The sequence below is a fragment of the Phoxinus phoxinus genome, assembly GCF_949152265.1.
Source record: "Phoxinus phoxinus genome assembly, chromosome: 16".
Classification (NCBI taxonomy): domain Eukaryota; kingdom Metazoa; phylum Chordata; class Actinopteri; order Cypriniformes; family Leuciscidae; genus Phoxinus; species Phoxinus phoxinus.
Genome location: NC_136891.1, coordinates 8656482 through 8673308, shown reverse-complemented (window position 1 = coordinate 8673308; position 16827 = coordinate 8656482). Strand labels below are relative to the sequence as shown.

At 36.2% G+C, this 16827-nt stretch overlaps 1 protein-coding gene across 1 annotated transcript; it reads left to right on the top strand.

The window, feature by feature from the left end:
• Nucleotides 1-15642: 15642 nt before the first annotated feature.
• Nucleotides 15643-16827, top strand: LOC306983470 (C-C motif chemokine 13-like). Its single transcript, XM_079583895.1, has 3 exons — nucleotides 15643-16146; nucleotides 16295-16406; nucleotides 16503-16827. The coding sequence occupies exons 1-3, from the start codon at nucleotides 16077-16079 to the stop codon at nucleotides 16627-16629; spliced, it is 309 nt and encodes a 102-aa protein (XP_079440021.1). The 5' UTR covers nucleotides 15643-16076; the 3' UTR covers nucleotides 16630-16827.

Sequence of the window (16827 nt, the reverse complement as noted above, 5' to 3'; positions counted from 1 at the left end):
CGTCGCAACGATCATTAGTTATTAAATTAGAGACCGCTAAGGCGATACCGTTCTCTCTACACAGACTTTAAACGTGAACCTGTGAGAAACGCTGATGGCGCTCACGTGCCCATTAAGAATTAATTCTATAGTTATGCGCATTTGAATATATGTGCGCAGGTTTGTAATTCCCTACAAACCAAGCCTTAACAAGCTACTTGTCTGGCCTTAAACATTTTTAGACCGAATTTTATCACTTCGAGATAGATACGCGAAAACGAAATGATCCCGACAACGCTTTATCTGTAGAGTGGTAAAGGGACCCTCCATAGGGAGAGACTAGTTGGCACTTCAGCACTGCGTTGTCATCGGGTCCAGGCGAAGGTCCTTCATCAGATCTGGATACGGCCTGGATCTGGCAGGCTGCGGGAAAACCTCGGGATAAACAAAGACACTAAAATTAGCGTAGATGCCATTCTTCTTATGATGTAACGAGTACATCAGGATTTATAGGAAGTGACCTAATCTATGCAGCCTAACATTGAATTATAGAAGTCTATAATGTGTTATGTGAATGCTAGGTAAAAGAGATGTGTCTTTAATCTAGCTTTGAACTGACAGTGTGTCTGCTTGCCGGACAATGGTAGGAAGACTGTTCCAAAGTTTTGGTGCGGAGTCTTCCTCAATGATGAAAACAGCATGTTGTTAAATTGTTAAGTTGGTGTGTAACAGGAAGTGAGACAGAATATATTCTTTTTTTTAGGAGGCAATAACTATGCAGACCTTTTATCTTCACAAACAGCTACATACTGCATGAAAAGTAATATCTGAACATGCATAATAGTGGCATTTTAAACAAAACCACTACATACCTGCAGTAATAATATTCCTTCAGTTTTCCCAAAACATTTCAAGTCTGTCTTTGTCTAGAAATGGGATAGACAGGTCAGATCAGCATGAAAAAAAAACATTGGTAATCATGCTAAACACAGGAACTCCCGGTGGAGACAGTACATAATGTTTTCTGCAGATCCTCGTCCTGCATTAACAGGGCCGTCTGCGTGAGTGATGGCTTCCTGTTTGTTGCATCATGTATTGTATGTCCTAGGAAACGCAAGCACAGGGTGGATTCTCATCTGGACATGTTCTTGACAGCAGGATATGATAAGCAGGGAACACCTGACCCTTCCTCACTACCCGTCACGGAATATTCTCTACAAGTGATGGAAAATGCTCACTTAAGGACAAGCTACAGGGGTGTGGGGAGACTATGTACTGTATAAAATGATAAAACTTTGCATTGAAAAAATTTAATAAAATAAAAAATTGTATATATATATTGTTCAAACCACAATACGGAAAAATATTTCCACTACTGTTCAAAAATGGGGTTGGTAATGTTTTTGAAAGAAGTCTCTCATGTTTACCAAGGCTGCATTTATCTACTGCAAAAACAGTAAAATTATGAGGAGAAAAAAGTATGTTTTCTATCTTAATATACTTTAAAATGTAATTTATTCCTGTCATGGCATAGCTGAATTTTACATGATCCTTCAGAAATCATTCTAATATGCTGATTTGGTGTCAAGAAACATTTCTTTTTATAATCAGTCTGGTTGTATATGTATATTTATAAACAGTTGTGCTTTCTAATATGTTTGTGTAAACGTATATATATATATATATATATTGGAATTCTTTGATTTATATACAGTTCAAGAGAACAGCATTTGAAATAGAAACATTTTGTTACATTATTGTTGTTGTTGTTTTTTTTTATGTGTCCTTGCCGAATAAAAGTATTAATTTCTTTCAACAACAACAACAAAAAAATTGTATGGACCCCGAAGTTATCTATCCAGGCCAGGTGATCCCACCACAAGAGCTGATCAATAACATCTGCTGGGAGTGACCAGGAAGCCTATAAGATTATAGGACCCATAAACATACTGCAGATTTATCAGGCATGTTTGCCAGGTAAAATCAAAAGGGTGTTGGAACAGTGTGTTGTGGACTGATGAGACAGAGTTAGAGCTGACTGGCAGCAAAACCTGACATGTCTGGCAAAAAAACAACGTTTGCCTTTGGCTAAAAGCACCTCAGGCCATCTGTAATGTTTGGTGATGGAAGTTTTATGGTTTGGGGCTGCAGTTGTGCCTCAGGGTCTGGCCAGCTCACCATCACAGAGTCAACCATGAATTCCACACTGAACCAGAAAGTACTTGAGGGTAAAGTGAGACCATCTGTCTAAAAGCTGAGGCTGAACCACAAGTGGACATTGCAAAAACAAGACAATGACCAAAACACTCAAGAAAAGCCACAAATTAATAGCTTAAAATGAAGAAATTAATGGTTATGAAATTATCAAGTCAAGGTTTACTTCTTTCCACAGCAGAAGTTTTTACAGTAAGACTTATGTTAAATAAATATTCAAAAATAATGTTTTTGCCATGGTAAACAACTTAAAACAGGAATGTATAATCAAATCAGGAAGTCTGTTGCACCACTGATATGTATTTTCTTGATAAAAAAAAAACTGACTAAAATCTTAGTTTAAGAATAAAAAATAAAAAATAACTTATTTCACAAACAAATAGATTTGATTTCACCATTGATAATCTTGTCATGTGATTAAAAAATAAGAGAATACCACTGACTGAATCCTTTGTTTAAAAGTGCCTCAAAATAATGATAATAAAAATACAATAAAATGCCTCATTTCATATAAACAAACAAATAAATAAAAATAATACTGAAACCATTGTTTAAGAGTCAATCAAATCAACCAATAGAAAAAATTAATAAAAAGTTTTTATTTAAAAAACAAATAAATAAATATATTTGATTGTGCCATTGATATGCATGTCATGTGATAAAAAAGGAATAACTCTCTGACTGAATCCTTTGTTTAAAGGTTGGCGACACTGTAACTTTTCTTGTTCAAAATGAACAAAATTTAAATAATGAGTCAATACAGCATCAATCCTTCTTCCATAACGTGGTTTTGTCTTACCCTGATTCACTGCTAGGGTAAACTTATTATAAGTTATAGATATTTTAGACCTGACGGGACCGTTTTCAGGGGAAACTGCGTGCATACTTCAGAGACCCGTGCGTGTCTCGTCATATCCGTAAATAGAGAAAAGTTGCTCGCTACTTTGACGCGAGAGAAAGGTTGACATGGAGCACGCGAAATCTCCAACCTTATAAAACGAGAGTCAAGACTGGCTTGGCTTTTCGGAGATGACGAAAACTGAGGGATTTGGAATGGAAAAGCTACGCTGAGATGTTTTTATTACTCAGCAGGTTAGTAAGGTATTTATTGAACAGATAAATGACTATGTAGCACTAACATTTCATTGAGCATTATCTATTGTGAAGGGTCATTTCATTATTGTAGCTCTGTGCTGGAATTTATTTTCAAGGAAGTACATTTGATGGGTATAGCCTGCCCTACCTTATAGCTACAGTGACATCTTCAGCTATAGTCAGCTTGAGAACCTGTCAATCTAAACTGGTAATACCTCTTGTTTTATGAGCAGTAGGATAATTCAGCCACATTCATGCAGAGCCGAAGCACAACCAAAACAATGTTCTTCCGCAAAATGCATGTAGTGTTGTGTTTTTAACCGCTAGAGGGACAACGTCACTCAAAATAACGTTAATAAATTCATTTAATAATAAATAAATAAATATCCCCTGACCTTGAGTCCTTCCCCGAGTTGAACCATGAGAGGAAAAGGAAGATTTTCATGATTCGAAAACTCTTAAACATCCGGCGCTCTAGATAAATCCCTCAGGAAGAGGAACACTCCATCACAGCCGGTTAGGGATAACACGTGAATCCCTGTATACTAATGTATGCTATTTGTGCATGTGAACCTGAGTGGGATGTGTGAGGTTGTGACATTTAGATGCTTAATATTTTACAAGTGATTACATAACATTCATTAAAAAAAAAAACTTTCCTACAAGCAACTACATTCAAAATAGCTTTTAGAGTAATATAGACTGACATTTCTAGATTGAAAGGGAAGGCAATATGATACAATATTACTTGTTCTCAGGGAGATACATGACAGTGAAAATAGCAGCAGGAATTTAATCATTTTAATTTTGACAGAACAGTATATGGTTTTCAAGATAAGGATATCAGAGAGGAGGATATACTGTACAGAAATGTGAGCGCTTGTTATCAATTACATGCTTTATTAATGATGCTGATAAGATCATCCATAACTAAAAGGAATGTAGCTGTAAAGATTGTCTGAACACAGATGGTGAAAGATATAGTAAAGATGAGAAACTACAGCTCTCACTTCTGTTCCCAATTTTCCCAATTATGTAACTGGTTACATGTAATCTTTTTGGCAACCCAAAAACAAATGTTGATCTGTAAAATCAAATTAGCACATTCTAAAGTGTGTTTTACACTGGAGAAAAAGAGTAGAGCGAGATAAAACATTATTGTGAATGTTTTTCTCAGGGTCATCGGGTTTAAAACTAGAATCCTCTTTTGAGTCTAAGTTTGAATGAGTCCAGTTATTGTAGGCAATGTTGCAGGTCAGGCCTAATTTTCTATTGGTAAATAAATAAGCCCCTCTCAAGTTTGTGGATAAAAAAAATGGAATTTAATTGAATCAATAATATTGAGACTGATATTTCAGTGAGTACAAAATGTGTTCTGAACTATTTTACAAAGTTATCAAGTTTCGCAACTCTTTACTGAAATTCGGGACTATTTTGTATTCATTTTTGTCATTTTCTATAATAGACAATTAAACAAACATCAAAATAAAATAACATTTATCAAATTAAAAAGTAAAATAAAAAGAAACAACTCCATATCAGAATGAGAAACAGTGTTACAAGTAACATGTTTGCAGATAAGTGGTTACACAATAATAGCTAACTAGTTTGGGACCAAATGTTGGTTTATACCTATCAATAAGCCTATATTTCCATTAAATAATGAGAGAGGAAAAAATGCTTGATAATTTACTATAACAGGGTTGAATAGTTGAACTGTGTGCATAAATCCTTAACACTGAGCTTTTGCATTAAATTGAGAAAGTGAAAAATTATATTTTAACTTTTCATGCTGGTAATTGTGTTAAATAAGTTTATCTAGCATATCTAATCATTTTTACAAAAGAAAGGATATACCGTAATATGTGCTGTTCACATTCCCCTTTGCCAAACTGAAAGACTGTGTCACGAGTGTCAAGGTTAGACTGTTGTACTCATGAAAGCTCACATCAAGTTGCTAATTGTTTCAGACATGAAGAGCCCTTGGTTGACAGAGCTGAAGATGAGCTGGCTGATAGTAATGCAGAGAAGTGCTGAACCCAGGGCATGAGGCCTCACGAGTTTGTTACTCAGCGCTTGGACCTGAAGACACTCTCAAGTATGTGAGGAGAATGTCTATTAGTATGCAGCAAACCTGATTAACATCTCCATGCTGAGTTAAACTCAATCTCTGGAAATTTTGGATAGTATTTGGTGTGTCTGACTCTGCTGAAATTCATCCTGGCCATAAGAAATGTCTATTTGTGGCTGTGCGTACTTATATTTCCATAGTAGAGTGTGTATAGTAGAGTGTGTATATCATCTGCCTGTTGATGTTAGTCTGTGTTTGTTTGATTTAGAAAAAAACCTGCCTGCGTCATACTTAACAAAAAGGGTGTCACTCACAAACACCTACGGTGTGACTCATAATTGGAGATTTTTGTGAGTATTTGTCTCCCCCTAATGCACAACAATGAGTGACGCATGTAAAGCTTTGATTACAAAAGATGAATGATGCTTTAAGTTTGTTGTTTTTTCTGTACCAGTATAAAATGTTCCTTATGTACTACTACTTGACATATATCTATGGTGTCTTTGGAAATCACACCTGTCTTGGCGACAGTTGGCTATGTTAGTGGAAAAACTGAGTTGGCAGAGCGGACCAATCTTTTTTTTTGCCAATCAGAAACTACTAATTCAGAAACTGTCTTGCTGAATTTGGAACTAGCGGTACATACTGGCTCTATTCATTTCTGCCATAGAAAGACATGGTAAAAGTAATACGAGTAGTATACTAGTTTGCGGTTCTGAATTCAGCATTTGTCTTTTACGTGTTTGGATTTGCTGACACCGGGTTGGCTGACTTGTCTTTGGGGGATGGGGCTTTAAAGTGAAGGTATGTGTGTTCGACTTAAAGCGGCACTGCACTGACTAATCGGTGTATGGCATCACAAGAGTGATTCGAGCGATTCAAAAAATAGAATACTAAGACAATCTTAGGATTTCATATAGGCACATTCATTGCAGTGCACCTGACTTCCTGGTTGCGCCACTTGACTTTTGCAACTAATTTTACATTGAACAGGCTTCTATTTGGAATGCCTATAGCATTTTCCTACTTTTACATTGGTTGTACCACCTGACATGGAATACAGTTGTGCCAAAATTACAAATTCCTGGACAAAAGTTTTTCAATTATCTCAACCGTTCAACACAGTTTTGTTACTTTTTTGTGAAACATAAAATTATGCCATATTATTTTATTTAGAATTTCTTCTTATTAAAGCACCATTGTAAATAGGTTAAAAAAATATTTTCCATATAGAGTACAGTTACGTTTGTACGTGCAGTCTGACATTGTGATATCTGTGGGTACATACTGTATGCAGTTGTTCTCGTTTCCAAGTGTTTAGAAGGGAAAACAGGATGCAATGAAAATCTATCTCCGTGAGTGAGCCGGAAGCAATAATCCTGTGGGAAGAGTGGGTGAACCCTGTCTGTCCATGGCCGAGTCCTGAACTTCTCTCCTCGGCACGGGTGAAGGACACACAAGGACAGTGTCCTGTCCGTCTTGGCTAAACGTATGACTCAACCTACTCATGCCTAGCCCTAGATAGTCACAATGGTCCATTCATATTTATCACCACCCTCATATTACCAAAGTCCAGTTTTTTTTTTTTGCATTTCTACACGTTTCCTGTTTTATCACAACTGATAGCTTGTGGCCTCATGGGAATCGCTTGGCTTTGTTGTTGTAAACACTATGCAGTGGTGTTTTAACTTTTACATAATGTCTTTTAGCCTGGACATTTCTCTGATTTCTTTTGGAATACACCGTATGTAATATTCAAATGTTATTTTTTGAATATTTTTGAACCCATTCACACGATGATAGGGTATTGCTTTGGCTGCTTGGTTTTTCTGAGTGGTGAAAGTGGTTACGTACTAGCCCAAGTCAGTTGTTTGTTATTGTCTGTCCATAGATATGGCTCAGTACCTCATAAATGTAAGTTTTGGGGAATTTTTTATTTGCCAGCCAAAAATGGTCTGATCACTTTAAAAAGTATGTACTGTGTTCATATCATATTTGATATTTTTAAAGCTATGACACTGTACCTGGCACTGTCTTAACCATCACTACTGTGCATGTCAGTTTGAGTGAATATCTGTTTTAGGAGATGATCTTCCTTCTGCAGCCAACCAAAACATTGTGATGCATGATGTTCAAAGCACTTCTTCCATGAAATGTCAAAGAGGAATTTCTACTAGATGTGCAATTTTATAGCTTAGCTCACACAGAGATGTAATGCACTGAAAGACTGACCTTTGACCTTTGAGGTGAGGGCATGTGTGGAGGATGTATAGGAATGATCGCAAAAGTCCCGCTCGTATGGGCAAAGTTCAACACATGATTTTTCGTTTGGCAGATTTACAGCTTGAGAAAACCGATGAGGTGATAAACGCAGGAGGGATAAATCAAGAAAAATATTGAAAATATGTTTTTGGAGAAGGAGTAATCTGATATGTCTGAGAGAAATGGAAATAATAATGAACCATTGCTGCTCCAGGGTCATTGTAACAGCATGTAACCCCTAAAAGCCAATACTTAGATACATGGATGTGTAGTGTTGTCAAAAACACACACGTTGAAATTCCTCTAGGCTTTGTCTTTTTATATCTACAATATGTATCTAAAGCAAAGAATACAGTTGGGTTGCTTTGGTCATAAAAATGAGGTTGAAACATCGTCTGGTGCTCTTGTCAGGGTTTATTTACATCTTTTTGAGAGTCTCATCTCAAGAGGAATTTTCCCAAACTCAGTTGAAAGAAGTCCCAGCTGTGCTCTTCTAGGTCAGAGCCCCTGTCCCTATATCAGGAGGAGAGTTTCAAGACTCACTGATTTGTGTTTGGACATGTTGTCGAAGATTGTAAAATATGAAGCTAAATGAGAACTTGAAAGCAATAGTCCACCCACAAAATCCTCTCATTAATATTTACTCACTCTCATGTCATTCCAAACAAATGGATTAAATCTGTGGAACACAAAATAGACAGAATGTTCATTTTTGAACTATTGTGAAATTCAGTACAATCTCAAGGGAATTCGTAACTGTTTTATGTACGATTCATTTTATTAACTATTTGATGTACAAATTACAGTATGTACAATCTGCTTACACCCCAGTATGCTTAGGGGTGGACCTTTCTTGCTTACTGTTTTCTAATTGTAATGCTGTTCGTGGTTGTGGGAAGGAGGAGGCGGGAACCGGCGAACATTCAAATACTTTAAAAATAAAATAAACAAATACAAAATGAAAGTAAAGACAGCAGCCCCTCACGGACGAATGCTGCCACATAACAAAACACAACATAAACTATTTCGTCCTTCACTGTCGTCGCCCCTACTTTTTTCCTGTAGATCAGCTTGATAATGTTTGTTTTGTCATTCTGTCATCACAACTCTCGGAGAGATTGGCATTGTAATGGACATATCAATGTTAATGTGTTTGGTCTTGGCGAAATAGATCTGCTGCTGCAGAGCAAGTACAGAGACTTTTTTTACTGCCAATACATCCACAGATATGCTGCTGCTGCACATATAACATATGAAATTACCCGTAGCAGATCTATACAGCTGGAGCTGGGGAAGGTGGAGGGTTTCTGAAATTGCTCTGCAGACAAACAATGGCAAGTTTTTGAATGTTGAGCAGCAAGCTCATTGGCTGATGATGCAACCGCAACCAATCAGCTGCACTATGTGGATAATGATGTGATCGCTAACAAATTGAGTTAAGGAGCCTGCGCCATCTGTTTCATGACTTTGTATGTTTGTTTGTTTTTTAACAAGCATGGCCTTCACAGACATTATCATTACTGTTCTCTGATCTGATCGAGTGACTAATGTCTGTATTATCTATCCCCATGTTCTTAGGCAAATGAAGAACCAAAGCTGTACAGTGCATTAAGGCAATGGTTGACAACCAGGGACAGAAACGAACATTAAAATAAGCCGAAACCAACTAAATATCAAGATATTTCTTATTTTAATTCACACCTCCAAAACTGTCTTTAATACGCCTGAAACAAAATATAGGAGCTCAATTTTAAAACAGCTGGTCTATGGTTTGTCAGATAAACCCCTAAATTCAGTGCACAGTTGGCCAGTGACTCAGTCAATATTGGCATTTGCCAACAAAACACCTCTTATGGAGTTCTTAACCAGTCTCTTCTCCTCTTGAATTCATCCTATCACATGGCATTTTTCTAGCACAGTTGTCTTTGTTCAGCGATTTCCCACACTCTGATGAAACAAAATGGGGGACGAAGGGATTTTTGTTGTGGTTATTTTTGCAGGGTAACATTTAGCAAATTTCTTTCTTCTGATCTTCTTGAAAATGAGGATGTTTCTTACAGAGTCAAAACCACAACCACATCAGTTTCCTCCGTTGATCAGCAAACGTGCCATAATATTACACGTTCTCAATTGATCAATGTTGTTATTGTTAATTAAAACTAAAACTGATTTTGTAATTGAAATCATTTTGAAATAGAATTTAAATATCAGATGAAAAACTTTTTTTTTTTTGCCTTGGAAACTGACTGACAGAAATACGTTTAGGTTGAAGAACTAAAAATAGAAATATAAAAAACTAGAATTGAAATTCTTTCTTTCATATCCGTGTATGTTGAGTCAATGACAATGCTGCAAACGCTATTTGTCAGATCACATTTCTATCCGTTCTATCATCAGCTACATTTACGCAACAACAATGTCCATGGTTTATTTAAAGATTCAAGATATTGTTGTCTTTTCTGGAATGCCATCTAGATTAAGTTGCCTTCTTACAATGGATGATAAGTTTAGTTATACAGGGGTTTGATAAGAAAGACTGGTCTGTTTCTCAAATGAGGTTCATGCTAAATTGATAACAAAAATGCACAACATTAATGAAAAATGACATTCCTAAGACAGCACAGTGTTTCTGTCTGAAGATATTATGCAAGTAGATAAGAAAGAGGTTGAGGAAATTCAAAAATACAGTCAGTACTCTTTAGGAAGGTACATATTCCTGTTTTCCTAGGCCTATTATCAGCTTCTTGTATCCTTTGTCAAGAGAAAAATTGCCTTTAAGCATGACAGGATGTGTAGTGTTTTTGTTTTTTTAGACAGAGTCGTTTCATCAAAAGTGATTGATTCTGTTTGACACTGAGGACTCAAGAATAATATAAGATTGATTGATTTATCAGAAAAATCAGTCTTTATTTAATTTGCGAATACATTATTTACAGTCTAATAAATCATACCCATGGGAGTGTTAAGACTTTTTGGAATGTACCGTGTCCTTTTTTTGTGAAGAAACACTAGCTGCTCTCATAACAAGAGGTTTAAGGGCGCTAAATGAATTGACATGCAATAGCGCTGCTTAGTGGCTCGTCTCCTGAACTGCCTCTTGCGTGGTTCCAAGATTCAAGCCAGTGAAGCTTCTGATTTTATTGCTGTAAGATATCCTGACATCTGGTTTTGATGCTACAGACTTCTCATTTGTGAACAGGATCAAAAGGTTCATGGCTCTTGGTTTATTTTTACAAGGTTTGTAAAAAGTAGTATCGGAGAGGTTTTGACACGAACGGCAAATCTTTTTCCGGTGGCACAAAGTACACCAACTCTCCTAAGATCAAAGCTAATAGTGCATCCAAGGTGACACTGAAAAAGCATAAAGTTGTATAGAACCAGGATGGAAAGTTTCATTTCATTGATCATTATTTAAAACCAACTGGTGGTTTTATTCAAGGCAACAACAACAAAAATATTTTATAATGATTTATTGTGTGTGTGTGTGTGTGTGTGTGTGTGTGTGGGATGTAGCCAATTTTGTATTAAACACACTTATAAGTCGAATAGATTATACTTGCAGTAAAAATGTTTTGTCAGGGATTTTTAAAATATACTTCATGTGGGAGCTTTTAAAGGGATCGTTCACCCACAAATGTCATCAGTTGATGGTAGACATTGACTTCCATAGTAGGAAAAAATACAGTAACACTTTACTTGAAAGGGTGTGCATAAGATGAATAATTGTCTGACCACTTTTTTTTCCAATGGTACAAATTGAATTTGTCATTAAAATGTCATTAAGTGTTAATACTCTTTTATATACTATTTTATAACAGTGTCATGTATACTTTTCTTGACCTCAACTACAGTGGTACAAATGGAATTTACTGCATTGTTATCCACTGTAGTTGAGGTCCAGAAAAGAATTCATGACACAGTTACGTATAATGGCCTCATGACAGCCGATGTCAAAAAACCAATCGCATGACAGTTTAAGGTAATGTTAACCCATAAAGCTAAGTGGTTTCTTAAGTTTCATAATTAATCTGCTATGTCATGTTTACTTCCATATTTTTGACATATTTTTGATGACATATTTTTGACAATTTATGTTGTCTTGGTAATGTCAAGTTGTCATTACCAAGACACTGACATGTTATGATGTATTGGTTTATGTCAAGTTGTCATAACAAAGACATCTCAAACAATGTCATAGTTGCATTAAAAATGTCATAATTGAGCGAATGACACTTAGGGCCCTATTTTAACGATCTGAAACGCAAGTGTCAAAGCGCAAAGCGCAGGTAACTTTGTGGGCGGATCCCGGCGCTGTTGCTATTTTCCCGGCGGGATAAATGCCTCTTGCGCCTGGCGCAAATCTAAAAGGGGTTGGTCTGAAGTAGCTTCATTATTCATAGGTGTGGTTTGGGCGTAACGTGAAATAAACCAATCAGAGCGTCCTCTCACATTCCCTTTAAGAGCCGGCGCGCTTGTTCCATGGCGGATCGCTATTATAACGGCGGATTTGCCAGGCGCACCGTGCACGCCAGGAGCAGTTCACAGCCAAAGAGACCGACGTTTTCGTCAGGGCCGTAAAACACAGAAAACGCAGAGAAGTGACATTGGGGATGATGGGAGAAACCCACCCAAATTAGCTTCGGTTAAACAGGCGTATAATTTGGGTAAATGTGTAGCCTAATCTAGATTTATTTTTTTAAAATCTAGATAGATCTTTTTCACATCTTCACGGTCACAACAATGATTTCCCTCGTGTGTTAATATTTTTCCTTGTAATAATGTATGATTTGCAAAAATGAAAACTGCTGCGTCTGTTTATAATTATTAGAGAATCAAAGTGGATGCGCGTTCACACGCTACATTATGGCCAAGCACGCGCCCTTAAAATACCATATCACTAACGCGCAACGCGCCACTGTCTTTAGACTGTTTTTTTCCTGGTCAGTGGCGCAATTGCTTTCTAAAACTGGAAAATAGCACCAGGGCAGTTTTGCGCCGGAACACGCCTCCTCTTTGCGCTGAACCGCCCCCGCGAGCGCAAGTTCATTCCCTAATTTACCGACGTGCGTCTGTGGAGGGAAAAGTCCGCTGTGCTCGGGTGCAAAATAGGAATGATACATGCGTCGGTGTACAAAGTCAATTGCGCTGGGTGCAAGATAGGGCCCTAAATGACAGTTGTCATAAACATGCATAAAACCTCCTTCATATTAATGGCATGTGTCATGTCATGATTATGAAGGTGTCATGTCAGTCTTATGCACACCCCTTCAAGTAAAGTGTTACCAAAAAGGCTATGGAAGTCACTGGCTACAATGGCTACTTTTGTGTTCAACTGAAGAAAAACTCATACAGGTTTGGAACAACTTGAGGAGTAAATGATGACAACATTTTCATTTTTGGGTGAACTATCCCTTTAAACAAGTTGAAAATATTGTTCAGAAATTTTATTTTATGTCAAAAATATTTGTATTCATTTATAAAAAATATATATTCAGTATTATTCAATAAGACTGAACCAAACAAAGTCATTTTGAAGGGTTAGATCAGGTAGAAATAGACCCTTAAGGTGCATGTTAGCACTCTTTTACAGTTTGTATATATAATAACTACTATTATTAGTAGAGGAAGTAATAAATATTGGTATGTATGTGAATACATGTACACACGTATTCTGTCAATCGATATTGTATTTATATAGAAATTTGGAATTAAATGGCATTTGACTACCAGGTAAAACGTGGGGTTGAAGGGAAAAATACGATGTCAGTTCTCATCGCCTCTGTGGTTCTATTTGGAGCTCTGCGGTTTCATATCTTGCTTTTGCAAAAACCCACACCTGCTTATGCATGACTCTGGTAGACTGAAGCTTCTAGATGGATGGATGGATGGATAGATAGATAGATAGATAGATAGATAGATAGATAGATAGATAGATAGATAGATAGATAGATAGATAGATAGATAGATAGATAGATAGATAGATAGATAGATAGATAGATTGATTGGACTTTTGTGAAGGATGTTGTTGTTGTTATTTTTGTGTATTTAGCTTTATATTACATTTACAGTCATGTTCTTTGCAGAGGTTTCATTTTCTATGACACTTAAAGGAATAATTCACCCCCAATAAAAAAAAAATCTACTCACCAGTCGTTCCAAACCTGGAACAACATAATGGTGACTTTCGGTGGAACGTGAAAAAAGATGCTCTAAAGAACTATTTTTGTGCATCTGAGTTATTATCCTAACCTAAAAACATTTCTGTTCATTGAAATAAAGCTGAAATAAAATACAATTATAAATATTAGTTGCCTTGGCAATAAACTGAAATAAGTTTTAAGTAGAAGCACTAGAATTATTAACTGGAAATAAATACAAATTAAAACACTTTACTCTCTACTACTCATTTATTAAAATAAATGACACCTACAAAAAGCAATATTTTAAATATATATATACATATATAAAGACTTCAGATGCAAAAACCTCTAAATGCCATCTGAAAATTCCTTCTAAAATGAGCATTTTTATTAAGCTCGTATATTTAGGTTCAGTAATTTCATTTTAATGACAATTAATAGGTCATTTTCATTGTCATTAAAGTGAAATAACTGGACATAAACCATCAAGCTTGATAAAAATGATCATTCTAGAAGAAAATTTCAGATGGCACTTACTTAGAGGCTTTTTTTTATGTTAATCTTGTCAGAATCCGCTTTCCATTAAACATATTTTGCTGGACTGTAATACTTTTAAGGAATTTGTTTCATTCTGTTTAGTCTCAAGGTTTTTATTAAAAAAAAAAGAAGATTATTTAATGTTTTTAGTTTAATTTTTAAATGACTGCCTGGCTTTATAGAAGCCATATAAACTTATATAACATATATAACTTGGTGTTAAAAAATGAAAGAAAAAAAATTCACATGAAAACTAAAAATATATAAATAAAAGCTAATTCTTAATAATAAAACCAAAATGAAAACTAAAATAACACTGTTTTCCAAACAGTGAAGAACAGTGGGGAAGAACAGTGGGGTCATAAAAAATACACTAAGATATTTACTTCACAGAAGAAAGAAAAGTCATACAGGTTTGGAACGGCACGGTGACGGTGAGTAAATTATGACAAGTTTAATTTCGGGGGAACCGTAGCTTTAAAAAAAAAGCATGCATCGTTGAGTAGGCCTTTACAGAAACAGGTAGTCAAATGAACTCTAGGTCAAATGTGCATTTAGTACCAAGAACACTAAGAACAAGACGTAACCATAATTCTGAATATACTGCTGACATATTTACTGAAATTATCATTATGACTTGTTTCTAGCAATATGAGTCATTAGTTATCTTCAAACAAAACAAAACATCATGTTTAGTATTGTTGTGGTGATGCCATGGTTTGAAACATTATGTAACTAACGCACTGTAACTAATTATTATTCATTTAATCTCTTTAGACTTCCATCTTAGATTTCACGTAGAGAAATACTTACTTGTGAAGAAGGTATGTGAGACTTAATGGAGATCTGTCATTCTTTGATGGAATTTCTCACTTAATGCTTGAAACGGGCATACATAAAGAAAAAGTGCAATGGTGTTGGAGGAGGTGATGTAATGTTCCGTCGATAAAAAGAGCACACAAGCCCCCCAGAACAGGACATGTGAAAAACAAAAGGGATGAAACAAACTATCTGAAAAATCACAGTAAGAAACGATCAGTATTCGGAAAGAAAAATGTTACTCAATATGACTTTTTCATATGTCTGTGGTTAAATTGATTGCAAACATGATAACAAATCGTGATAAAGCGTTATTTATGTGGTATGAAGCGAGTGAGTAACTTCTGATATTAACTGTGTTCAGATCACACTGTGTGCATATCTGTTAACCACACGAAACACTTTCAGCCCAACCGCTTTTCCACCTTCACCGAGTAGAGTAGAGCTCATAATTTCCTGCATTGAGCCCCAGACTCATTTTCCACCATGCATTTGCAGAAAGGGACTTTTCTTGCATCGCTCTGCACTTAAGAACATGGGGCATCTTCTTGAGAAGATGCAACCTGACATTGCACATGCAAGATGGGTCATCCGGGGGTCCTCCTGAGGGTCCTTCAAGACATTTCCAATGCTTTCGATGGAAAAGAAAGAAAGAAAAAATATGACGCACTCAAAACGACTTGATTTCATTGGTTACCTTTGTCAGCAATTTCGACTAGATTCGCAGAATTGGGGAAGGGTACAACCGGAAGTACTACCTCTGCAGACCACATCACGGTTTTCCCCCGTCACTTGTTCCTCCTTGGCCAGAAACCTATAGGTTTGTATAGTGGAAAGTACAATCTCAGCCCTATATAAAGCAGATAACATCAGTGAGATTACCATCTTCCAGACGATCAGCCACTGATAAAGAAACCAGCACATCCAGATCTGATCATCGACCGACCACAGACTCAAACATGAGGCCACACTGCATCTTCATCGCCTGTCTCGTGCTCTTCGCCTTCTGCTCACTGGCTCGCAGTCAATGTGAGTCTTTTTATAGAATTATCTCATTTTTTCAATGACAGATAAACAATAGATTCCCAATGTTATGCATAGTTGTGAAGTATTGTCTTGATTTATATATATTTTTTTAATGCAATATCATTTTTTTCATCTCTATTTCTTCCTGCAGTCAGCCAAGGTCCCGATAAGTGCTGCTTTTCTTTTTCCAATGTAAGAATCCCAGTAAAGCAGGTCGAGAGTTATCATATCACACATCTTGAGTGTCACAGGAACGGTACCATGTAAGTATTTTTTTGTAATGTATTCATTGAATTCAAATGAATAGCCATTGTAAATATTTTGTGAAATCATTAACCATCTTCTCTTTGAAAATCCAGCTTCATCACAAAAGATCAGAGGGAGATCTGTGCCGACCCGATGGTGAAATGGGTTCAGAAACTGCAGTTTTTGGTGGACGATCGCTCATTAAAAAACATGGAGGTCAGCTCTGGGGAACAAGCCTGATATGTGAATGCTCTTCTATTTTCAAACTATTGCTTTGAACAGTTTCTAAACTGTGTGTACGTAAAAAAAAAAAAAAAAAAAAAAACGTAATCAGTTATGAAGTTTGTGATATATATTCAAAACATTTAAGCTAACAATTTGATCGGAATCTGTTTGAATTGTGCATTACTCTACACAAATAAAGAATATTGAGAAACA

Bases quoted from the DNA above. Each gene is read 5' to 3' on its own strand.
- LOC306983470 (XM_079583895.1), top strand. From the start codon at position 16,077: ATGAGGCCACACTGCATCTTCATCGCCTGTCTCGTGCTCTTCGCCTTC. The intron at 16,147-16,294 runs GTGAGTCTTTTT...TTCTTCCTGCAG, and splicing joins CTCACTGGCTCGCAGTCAAT to TCAGCCAAGGTCCCGATAAG. The intron at 16,407-16,502 runs GTAAGTATTTTT...TTGAAAATCCAG, and splicing joins TGTCACAGGAACGGTACCAT to CTTCATCACAAAAGATCAGA.